This window comes from Rattus norvegicus, chromosome 5 (assembly GCF_021556685.1).
Source record: "Rattus norvegicus strain SHRSP/BbbUtx chromosome 5, alternate assembly SHRSP_T2T, whole genome shotgun sequence".
NCBI classification, from domain to species: domain Eukaryota; kingdom Metazoa; phylum Chordata; class Mammalia; order Rodentia; family Muridae; genus Rattus; species Rattus norvegicus.
In genome coordinates this window covers 79962282-79974420 of record NC_141538.1, presented here as the reverse complement: position 1 = coordinate 79974420, position 12139 = coordinate 79962282, and the positions used below count along the sequence as shown (strand labels likewise).

At 43.4% G+C, this 12139-nt stretch overlaps 1 protein-coding gene across 3 annotated transcripts in view; it reads right to left on the bottom strand.

Annotated features, from left to right (window-relative positions):
• The window catches only part of Snx30 (sorting nexin family member 30), a 127039-nt gene that overhangs the window by 41141 nt on the left and 73759 nt on the right, over positions 1–12139 (bottom strand). For all 3 annotated transcript variants that reach the window (XM_087547969.1, XM_087547968.1, NM_001106651.1), the window contains 1 exon segment: positions 2396–2554. In XM_087547969.1, the coding sequence (XP_087404095.1) occupies positions 2396–2554 (159 nt within the window).

Below are 12139 nucleotides of genomic sequence, written 5' to 3'. Positions count from 1 at the left end.
GATGGTGGTGGTGGTGGTGGTGGTGGTGGTGGTGGTGGTGGTGGTGGTGGGGTGTAGGGTGTGGGGTGGTGATGGTGGTGGTGATGATGGTGGTGGGGTGTAGGGTGTGGGGTGGTGATGGTGGTGGTGGGGTGTAGGGTGTGGGGGGGTGGTGGTGGTGGTGGTGGTGGTGGTGGTGGTGGTGGTGGTCTAGCTCAGGCTGGCCTTTGATTCACTATGTAGTTGAGGATGATTTCCTAATCTTTCTGCCTCCACCTCCCAAGTGCCGGAATTAAATGTGTTCGCCACCCCAAGCCCAGGCAGAACTTGTTGATTTAAGGACTGATCTCTTGCATTCCCTTACATGAAACTGGATTTTGATGGAGATTCTGAAGGACCTTATTAATACATCTTTTAAAAAAAAAACTTTATCATACTGTTTAGCCCAGGAATCTCAATTCATCTCTCTCCAAGATACACACAATCTCCCACTCACTCTCCACGCAGATCCTAATGACCAGGAATCCACACCACAGCCCTCTCCTACTTCACTCAGTAATGAGGTTGGCTTGGGGCTTCGGAACAAAGGACCTGCAACCTCAGAACCAATTACACTTTGTGGAAACAAGAACTGAAGAACCACACCCAAGTATCAGTGTAGTGGGAAATGCTTACATTTGAACAGGTTCAACCTGTGGGGGGCAGTGCATGGGCAGCCACCAACTGAAGCTAAAAGGAAGCCTTCGGCCTTTGCCAGGTAGTTTCCCTGAGTGGAGAACAGAATCTTCTGGAGCCTTAAATGTCAACAGTTGCCATCTGTACACATGTCTCTGTTTTCTTGTAATTTTAACCAAAAAAACCAAAACGAAACAACAAAAAAACAAAACAAAAACAAACCTAGACTTCAGCACCTTTGTCATTAGAACGTAGTATATATGGCTTGAGTGCATGGACCTGAAACTAAATGGGTTGGCTAGGGAGAAGCTAGGCTTCCTGAGAGTGTGGACATGTGGCCCATTTCTGCACGGTATGGGTGGACTTCTTAGATTTCAGGTCAGTGCTGCCAGCAGCAGGCGAAGCATGAAGCCAGTGAAGCACTGGCAGCCAACTGTTTTTCTGGCAGTGACTGGAAAACACCTAAGAGGAAGAGTTGTTGGCAAGCAACGGCCAGGCCTTGTGATACAGCTGGAAACCGAGGCCTTACGAGCCACGGGATCCGACTTCCAGAACCAGTGGTGCAGACTGAATGAGTTTGACCTCTCTGAACTTCAGTTTCCTTGTCTAAAACTATGAGGCCGGTTACTTTCAAGGCTCCTGAGTGCTGCTCTGCAGGTCTCAGGCAGGGAAGTGACCATGAAGAGGTGACAATGAAAACTCGGCTCTGAGGGACATCACCGACCTGGACCAAGCTTGGGGAGTCTGATGCCATTCATGGCGGGCACAAGACTGGCACACTTTACACTTTAGGGAAAAGTTTCCAGGAAAGTCACTCCAATTCTAGGCACACAATAAAGCTTGCGCTGTGACTGCACAGACCCCCCCTCACAAATCCGACAGACACCCGAGGGGGTGGGGTCTGTAGTTAAAAGCTTTGGAATCTGCTGTGCTTCTGACCAACGTAGCATAGAGGCCATAAAGTACATGTGACATTTCCTCTAAGAATGGGTCCTATTAACTGGGAACTCAAGATTAACAGTCTGGTGGGGAAAGAGTCTGAGATAAACATTTTTGGGTGATTTGGGTGAGGTCTGTCTCTACAGCAAAAGGTGGATGACCTCCACAAACAGAAAAAAAGGCGTGAGATGCTTAACAGTGTCCACTCCCCGCCTTCTGGCTGAAAACCAGGTAACTCCTCTTCCCCTCTACTACTCCCGGTTCCTTAGCACTCTGGGCGCAGGGGCCTTTGTGCACACCTTGCTGTGTGGGTGGCAGGCATGTGGTGGTCAGACGACAACCTTGTAGAACCAAGTCTTTTCACCTTTACAAGTCCGAAGAGAGGACTTGGCTCCTTAGGCTGCTGTAGTGGATACTTGACCCACTGAACTATCTTGGCAGCCCTGGAGAACACTGCTACCAAACATCCTGTATTCTCTCTCTTTTTGCCTATTGTTAATAAGCCTACCAACCTGCCAACACTGCCAGGAATGTGTAATGGCCACTTGTACTTTTGGCAAGAGAGAATACTGACTTTCATTGCTACTGCTGGGGTGGGGGAGGGTGGGAGGCAGCCTAGTCCTCTGCTGGGTTCTAAAAGAACCGGTGCCAATGCGATGGGCACTGAGAAAGCAGAGGGAGAGCCTTTATGATGCCCACATCAGAGGACCCCTCGTGGAAGTGGCTCATCAGAGAGCAGAGCATTTAAGAAGGAGCCCAAGAACAAGCATTTTCAGCAACACACACAAAACTCTGCCTGTACCTTAGCAGTGAGGAACACATTGAAGTGTTCATTGAAAGAGAGCACTGGGTGATCTGTAATCCTTTTTAGGAATTTGTCCAACGCTTTTCTTCTGGTCTCCACAAACTCTTCTGAAAAACGATCCACGACACCCTTCACCACAAACTTCTCAGGAAGTGGCTATGGAACAGGAGAAAAATACAGTCATCAAGATGTAATCAAGAATAAGTAATTAAGCAAGAAAAGCTCACCAGGCCACCAAATTCCTACAGCCGGCTGTCCAAGTGTTGGTGTTGGTGTCACTTGGTTTTTTTGTCTGCTTTTTTTTTTGAGGCAGGATCTCACGTAGTCTAGGTTAACTTCGAACTCGATGTGTGCCTGAAGCTGACCCAACTTCTGCCTGGTCTTCAGACTGAGACTGCATTAACTTATGCCAAGCACTTACCGACTGAGCTTCACTTCCAGCCAGTGTTTAATCTGTTAGGCCTTTATGCTACCATCAACGAAGATTCATGGGACATGTCGCTGCAGTGCCCTGTCAGCACAGAACACTCGCACCGCCCCTGCCTGAGAAGCCAACACCCGTTCAGTGAATGCAGCCGTCCTGTCTTTACATATGCAGAGAAGATACAGACAGAAAGGTGGAAGACAATGTCTCAGAAAAGAGAGCGATGACTGGGCAGACACTGTAGTTGGTAAAGTACCTACTGTACGAGCACAGGGATCTGAGTTCAAGTCCCAGAACCCACGTTAACGTGAAGGCCAGGTGTAGCAGTGTGTATTTGTGACACAGTGCTGAGGCTGCAGAGGCAGGCAGATCCCTGGGGCGCTGGGCTGCCAGCTCTGCCCACTCAGTAAGCTACTGCCCTGTGAAAGACTGCATGTCCACCCTACCCCCACTCTCCCACCAAAAAAAAAGAAAAGAAAAGAGAAGAAAAGAAAAGAAAAGAAAAGAAAAGAAAAGAAAAGAAAAGAAAGAAAGGAAAGGGGTAGAAAATGCCAGAGGAACAACACCCAGGGCAGTCCTACACACACACAGCCAGAGACACACGCGTACCTACACTAGCTACCTATGCACACACATACACACACAGATACACTTCAGGGGGGGAGGCAGACATATTGAGCACACAAAAAATTATTAAAGTAGATTAAGATTTTGTTTCAGTTCAAAGGGTACAAGAGCACAGTAAATAAAGAAATAAAGAAGTAGGCAGGCTCCCAGACCTGAAGACCGGTCTTGATTTCCCTTTTAGGTTTGTAATCAAATGTAACTTTGCGGGGTTGGGGATTTAGGCCTGGTTCGATCCCCAGCTCCGAAAAAAAAGAAAAGAAAAAAAAATGTAACTTTGCTTCTCTCATTTAGTCACATTTTTCTATCATAAATCTGTTAAACACTTTAAATTACCTGCTCACCCAGGGACCTTTGATCTTCAATTTATTTCCTTGGTAGCTTGCTCAAGTGAATGGTTAAAGGTTTCTCTCTTACTCCACCACAGGGAAAAGTGACTGCTAATGCAAAAATACCTGGGTTCTGACAAAAAAAAAAAAGTTCGGGAGGATGTAGAGAAGAGGGAGCCTTATCTGCCTACTGCTATAGGAAGGTGAACCATTCTGTTATGGAACCCAGTGGAATTTCTGCAGTAAACTAAAAGCTGCCTTCCCTTGACAGTAAAATAACGCCTTTAATCCTGCACTCCAGAAGGCAGAGGCAGGCAGATCTCAGGGTTCCAGGCCAGCCAAGGTTGCACAGTAAGACTGTCTCAAAACCAAAACAACAAATGAAACCATCCCAAGTCCTGAAAATATCTCTTGTATTTTACGAGTCTGGGACTTTTGCTGGACCACACAGCCAGATTAACAACACACCCAAGACCACCTAAGTCTTGACTGCTAGCCTACTGAGCTCAAGCTCTTTAGCCAGCCTTTAGGGAACAATGTAACAACCATCTCACTTGCCTTGGGCTTTCCATGTAATCTGCATTTATGATCTAAACTAACACATAGCTGTAACCTAAAATGATATATGCCTCCATGCCCCTGACTCAGAATGATGCATGTGTGTCATGTGCTGAATGCAGTAAACACAGAGACTGGAAGCGACTTTCTAAAATCTACCAAAAAGACTGAGTGCAGCATGCATGGATACCGGTCGCTAAACATAGTATTGTCTACTGTCTCTTCAGTTGGCGCCAGTGATGTCATTCCTTGTAAAACTCTGTCAAGGATGTCTGTAAAGTAGCCCATTCCTTCCCATGTTATGCTTTCTGTGCTGCTGAACAAAGACAGAATGAAGTCCTTTGTTCAAGCACAGACACAGCTCATACAACTGACAGGCACAGAAGACCCAGACACAGGGACAGGTTAACAAGACAGCCTTCAGGCAGGCACAGATTCAGATCATACAACAGAGGGCAGAAGACACAGGGAACATAAAGTAGAGGATTAAATATGGACCACTCCTGGCTAAATAACGCCAAGGGGACTTGCTTTTATTTCTTTCCTTGATACCAATGCATTATTCGTGATTCAGAGCTAATCATTAATGTGTTTAATCTATGTATAAAAATCTGTTTAAAAAAAAAAAACCAACCTGAAAACAGATCTACTAAATAACCCTGTTATGGGGCTGGAGAGATGGCTCCGTGGTTAAGAGCACTGACTGCTCTTCCAGAGGTCCTGAGTTCAAATCCCAGCAACCACATGGTGGCTCACAACCATCTGTAATGGGATCTGATGTCCTCTTCTGGTGTGTCTGAAGACAGATACAGTGTACTCACAGACACAAAAAAAAATAAATAAATATATCTTTAAAAAAATAACCCTGCTATGCAGCAGGTGTCTGTCAGAACACTGTGAGCCAACGCACACAGACCATTCCCACAGCTAAGCTAGGGGCGCAGGAGAAAGGACGAGGGAAATGTGCTGTGCACACAGCGTGTCTTCTTCAGCCACAGAAGTTATGTTATTTACGGGAGACTGCAGATAACTAAGCATAGTGAGTGGATCAAGCCAGTCTCAGAAAAACAAGTATCACATGCTCGCTTTCTCGTCTGTGGCATCCAGATTTTATACATACGTGAGCAAAATCATGTATGTGTAGACGACACGAATCTGTAAAAGAGAATGAATGGTGCTAATGGAAGGTGGAATGTTCAGGAGACCCCGTGTGCCTGTATGAAATCCCCTATGTGCCAGACCTCATGTCCACATGCACAGTGATTAATATAATAAAAGTATTATAAACGCGTTTTAAAAGTGAATGAACAGGGGCAGTGATGAAGCTCAGCGACTTCCCCAGCCTACAAACAGCCAACAAGCACATGGCAAGATGCCCACCCTAATTATCAGGGGCTGAATCAAAGCCATAATGAACTTATATGCTGTGACACACACACACACACACACACACACACACACACACACACACACACGCATAATCTCAACATTCAGAAGATTAAGGCAAGAAAAACCTAAGACTGTACTGGGTTGCATAGCCAGATTGAGCTACATAACAGGTCCCTATCTCAAAAACAAACCAGCATCCACAAGTATTTGTACAGGTGAATGTTGGGGTCTAAAAAGAGCCTGCTTGCACATTACTACAAGACTCCATTGGAAACGTCAGGGTTTAATTTCAAAACACTCACATTACACATGGTACTTGGGAGTCTGTGGGGTATGTTCCAAATGCTCTTAGCTTCTAACCCTGGCCTGTGATCTGAAATAAAAGTGTATTTCCTATACATTACCACGGAGAAGATTATTTCTAAAAGTAGGAAATCTATATGCAACTGCTCAGTAAGAGAGGAATGTCCAACTTCTTGTCTGAGTCTGAACTCTTGCCTGCATTCAACAAAAGCTTCCCGAGCACGCGCGCCATCACTCACACCTGTACCTTCCAAACCTTGATAGAAACTTGATAGAAACCACTGCCGAATAAAGGGGCATCAAGATTAAAAGCCAAGCCATTAAGGACAGTAACTGCCAACCCTATGTTAATTCAAAATACTTGCAAGTTCAATCAGCATCTTACTATTAATGTCCCTCCTGAGTAATCTAAAAGTGCCTCAAAGAAGGAGGGAGGCAAGGCTAGAGAGTTCACTGGACAAAAACACTCACTGCTCCCGGCACTGCTCCAGGGGACACAAATGCCTACTGCTGGACTCCATGGCATCTGCATACACACGGCAGATGGCACATACATAGGTACACACGTGAAAAAAACTGAAGTAAATATTTATTTAAAAAGTGGGGTTGGGTAGAAAAAGAAATCATTTTACATTGGGGAAACGGTTGTTGCAATACAAACTCTGATCATTAATTCCAGTGAGAAGAAGGCGCCATAGCAAATACATAGTCTGTCCTTCAAGAAAAACAAACCTTCATTTTGCAAGTAGAACTCAACACCAAAGTGTTCGATAGATGAATGTAAGTCACCTCCCAAGCCTGCGCATGCCCGTCTAACCGTCCGTGTTGTCTGCTGTGCAGCGAGCTGGAGTGAACAAAGCAGTGGTGAGGCCGGCGGGCACAGGCAGAGAGGCACAGCAAAGGATGCTGGTTGTCTGGGGCGGGGGACGGTATGGGAGGGGACTGCTTAGCTTACATACATACACCGCTGTACATGAATAGCCTCTCTAGTGAACAGCATGGTGTGCACTTGAGTGTGCGCTAAAAAAGAGCTCAGGCCAAAGCCCGGTAAAAAGGATGAGGCCCCTTGGTTCGATCCCCAACACAGTCGAAAAGAAAAAGGTAAAATAGAATCCCCTGCCCCAAAAAGTAATTTTACCAGGAGCGGCAGGACCCCTGCGCCTGAGACACCGCCGGAACCTGAAGGAACACAACAGATAAACAGTTCTCTGCACCCAAATCCCGTGGGAGGGAGAGCTAAACCTTCAGAGAGGCAGACACGCCTGGGAAACCAGAAGAGACTGCACTCTGCACACATCTCGGACGCCAGAGGAAAACACCAAACGCCATCTGGATCCCTGGTGCACTGAAGCTCCCGGAAACGGCAGCACAGATCTTCCTGGTTGCTGCCGCCACAGAGAGCTTGAGGGCATCACCCCGAGAGCAAACGTGAGCGTCGGGACCACAAGTAAGACCAACTTTTCTGCTGCAAGTGACCTGCCTGGTGAACTCAAGACACAGGCCCACAGGAACAGCTGAAGACCTGTAGAGAGGAAAAACTACACGCCCGAAAGCAGAACACTCTGTTCCCATAACTGGCTGAAAGAAAACAGGAAAACAGGTCTACAGCACTCCTGACACACAGGCTTATAGGACAGTCTAGCCACTGTCAGAAATAGCAGAACAAAGTAACACTAGAGATAATCTGATGGCGAGAGGCAAGCGCAGGAACCCAAGCAACAGAAACCAAGACTACATGGCATCATCGGAGCCCAATTCTCCCACCAAAGCAAACACGGAATATCCAAACACACCAGAAAAGCAAGATCTAGTTTCAAAATCATATTTGATCATGATGCTGGAGGACTTCAAGAAAGACGTGAAGAACTCCGTTAGAGAACAAGTAGAAGCCTACAGAGAGGAGTCACAAAAATCCCTGAAAGAATTCCAGGAAATCATAAATAAACAAGTAGAAGCCCAGAGAGAGGAGTCACAAAATTCCCTGAAAGAATTCCAGGAAATCATAAATAAACAAGTAGAAGCCCATAGAGAGGAGTCACAAAAATCCCTGAAAGAATTCCAGGAAAACACAATCAAACAGTTGAAGGAATTAAAAATGGAAATAGAAGCAATCAAGAAAGAATACATGGAAACAACCCTGGATATAGAAAACCAAAAGAAGAGACAAGGAGCTGTAGATATGAGCTTCACCAACAGAATACAAGAGATGGAAGAGAGAATCTCAGGAGCAGAGATTCCATAGAAATCACTGACTCAACTGTCAAAGATAATGTAAAGCAGAAAAAGCTACTGGTCCAAAACATACAGGAAATCCAGGACTCAATGAGAAGATCAAACCTAAGGATAATAGGTATAGAAGAGAGTGAAGACTCCCAGCTCAAAGGACCAGTAAATATCTTCAACAAAATCATAGAAGAAAACTTCCCTAACCTAAAAAAAGATATACCCATAGGCATACAAGAAGCCTACAGAACTCCAAATAGATTGGACCAGAAAAGAAACACCTCCCGTCACATAATAGTCAAAACACCAAATGCACAAAATAAAGAAAGAATATTAAAAGCAGTAAGGGAAAAAGGTCAAGTAACATATAAAGGCAGACCTATCAGAATCACACCAGACTTTTCGCCAGAAACTATGAAGGCCAGAAGATCCTGGACAGCGTCAGGATCATACAGACGCTAAGAGAACACAAATGCCAGCCCAGGTTACAGTATCCTGCAAAACTCAAAATTAACATAGATGGAGAAACCAAGATATTCCATGACAAAACCGAATTTACACAATATCTTCCTACAAATCCAGCACTACAAAGGATAATAAATGGTAAAGCCCAACATAAGGAGGCAAGCTATACCCTAGAAGAAGCAAGAAACTAATCGTCTTGGCAACAAAACAAAGAGAAGAAAAGCACACAAATATAACCTCACATCCAAATATGAATAGAACAGGAAGCAATAATCACTATTCCTTAATATCTCTCAACATCAATGGCCTCAACTCCCCAATAAAAAGACATAGATTAACAAACTGGATACGCAACGAGGACCCTGCATTCTGCTGCCTACAGGAAACACACCTCAGAGACAAAGACAGACACTACCTCAGAGTGAAAGGCTGGAAAACAACTTTCCAAGCAAATGGTCGGAAGAAGAAAGCTGGAGCTGCCATTCTAATATCAAATAAAATCAATTTTCAACTAAAAGTCATCAAAAAAGATAAGGAAGGACACTTCATATTCATCAAAGGAAAAATCCACCAAGATGAACTCTCAATCCTAAATATCTATGCCCCAAATACAAGGGCACCTACATACGTAAAAGAAACCTTACTAAAGCTCAGAACACACATTGCACCTCACACAATAATAGTAGGAGATTTCAACACCCCACTCTCATCAATGGACAGATCATGGAAACAGAAATTAAACAGAGACGTAGACAGACTAAGAGAAGTCATGAGCCAAATGGACTTAACACATATTTATAGAACATTCTATCCTAAAGCAAAAGGATATACCTTCTTCTCAGCTCCTCATGGTACTTTCTCCAAAATTGACCATATAATTGGTCAAAAAACGGGCCTCAACAGGTACAGAAAGATAGAAATAATCCCATGCGTGCTATCGGACTGCCACGGCCTAAAACTGGTCTTCAATAACAATAAGGGAAGAATGCCCACATATACGTGGAAATTGAACAGTGCTCTACTCAATGATAACCTGGTCAAGGAAGAAATAAAGAAAGAAATTAAAAACGTTTTAGAATTTAATGAAAATGAAGGTACAACATACCCAAACTTATGGGACACAATGAAAGCTGTGCTAAGAGGAAAACTCATAGCGCTGAGTGCCTGCAGAAAGAAACAGGAAAGAGCATATGTCAGCAGCTTGACAGCACACCTAAAAGCTCTAGAACAAAAAGAAGCAAATTCACCCAGGAGGAGTAGAAGGTAGGAAATAATCAAACTCAGAGCTGAAATCAACCAAGTAGAAAGAAAAAGGACCATAGAAAGAATCAACAGAACCAAAAGTTGGTTCTTTGAGAAAATCAACAAGATAGATAAACCCTTAGCCAGACTAACGAGAGGACACAGAGAGTGTGTCCAAATTAACAAAATCAGAAAGGAAAAGGGAGACATAACTACAGATTCAGAGGAAATTCAAAATATCATCAGATCTTACTATAAAAGCCTGTATTCAACAAAACTTGAAAATCTACAGGAAATGGACAATTTCCTAGACAGATACCAGGTACCAAAGTTAAATCAGGAACAGATAAACCAGTTAAACAACCCCATAACTCCTAAGGAAATAGAAGCAGTCATTAAAGGTCTCCCAACCAAAAAGAGCCCAGGTCCAGACAGGTTTAGTGCAGAATTATATCAGACCTTCATAGAAGACCTCATACCAATATTATCCAAACTATTCCACAAAATTGAAACAGATGGATCACTACCGAATACCGTCTACGAAGCCACAATTACTCTTATACCTAAACCACACAAAGACACAACAAAGAAAGAGAACTTCAGACCAATTTCCCTTATGAATATCGACGCAAAAATACTCAACAAAATTCTGGCAAACCGAATCCAAGAGCACATCAAAACAATCATCCACCATGATCAAGTAGGCTTCATCCCAGGCATGCAGGGATGGTTTAATATACGGAAAACCATCAACGTGATCCATTATATAAACAAACTGAAAGAACAAAACCACATGATCATTTCATTAGACGCTGAGAAAGCATTTGACAAAATCCAACACCCCTTCATGATAAAAGTCCTGGAAAGAATAGGAATTCAAGGCCCATACCTAAACATAGTAAAAGCCATATACAGCAAACCAGTTGCTAACATTAAACTAAATGGAGAGAAACTTGAAGCAATCCCACTAAAATCAGGGACTAGACAAGGCTGCCCACTCTCTCCCTACTTATTCAATATAGGTCTTGAAGTTCTAGCCAGAGCAATCAGACAACAAAAGGAGGTCAAGGGGATACAGATCGGAAAAGAAGAAGTCAAAATATCACTATTTGCAGATGATATGATAGTATATTTAAGTGATCCCAAAAGTTCCACCAGAGAACTACTAAATCTGATAAACAACTTCAGCAAAGTGGCTGGGTATAAAATTAACTCAGATAAATCAGTAGCCTTCCTCTACAGAAAAGAGAAACAAGCCGAGAAAGAAATTAGGGAAACGACACCCTTCATAATAGACCCAAATAATATAAAGTACCTCGGTGTGACTTTAACCAAGCAAGTAAAAGATTTGTACAATAAGAACTTCAACACTCTGAAGAAAGAAATTGAAGAAGACCTCAGAAGATGGAAAGATCTCCCATGCTCATGGATTGGCAGGATTAATATAGTAAAAATGGCCATTTTACCAAAAGCGATCTACAGATTCAATGCAATCCCCATCAAAATACCAATCCAATTCTTCAAAGAGTTACACAGAACAATTTGCAAATTCATCTGGAATAACAAAAAACCCAGGATAGCTAAAACTATCCTCAACAATAAAAGGACTTCAGGGGGAATCACTATCCCTGAACTCAAGCAGTATTACAGAGCAATAGTGATAAAAACTGCATGGTATTGGTACAGAGACAGACAGATAGACCAATGGAATAGAATTGAAGACCTAGAAATGAACCCACACACCTATGGTCACTTGATTTTTGACAAAGGAGCCAAAACCATACAACGGAAAAAAGATAGCATTTTCAGCAAATGGTGCTGGTTCAACTGGAGGTCAACATGTAGAAGAATGCAGATCGATCCATGCTTATCACCCTGTACAAAGCTTAAGTCCAAGTGGATCAAGGACCTCCACATCAAACCAGACACACTCAAACTAATAGAAGAAAAACTAGGGAAGCATCTGGAACACATGGGCACTGGAAAAAATTTCCTGAACAAAACACCAATGGCTTATGCTCTAAGATCAAGAATCGACAAATGGGATCTCATAAAACTGCAAAGTTTCTGTAAGGCAAAGGACACTGTGGTTAGGACAAAACGGCAACCAACAGATTGGGAAAAGATCTTTACCAATCCTACAACAGATAGAGGCCTTATATCCAAAATATACAAAGAACTCAA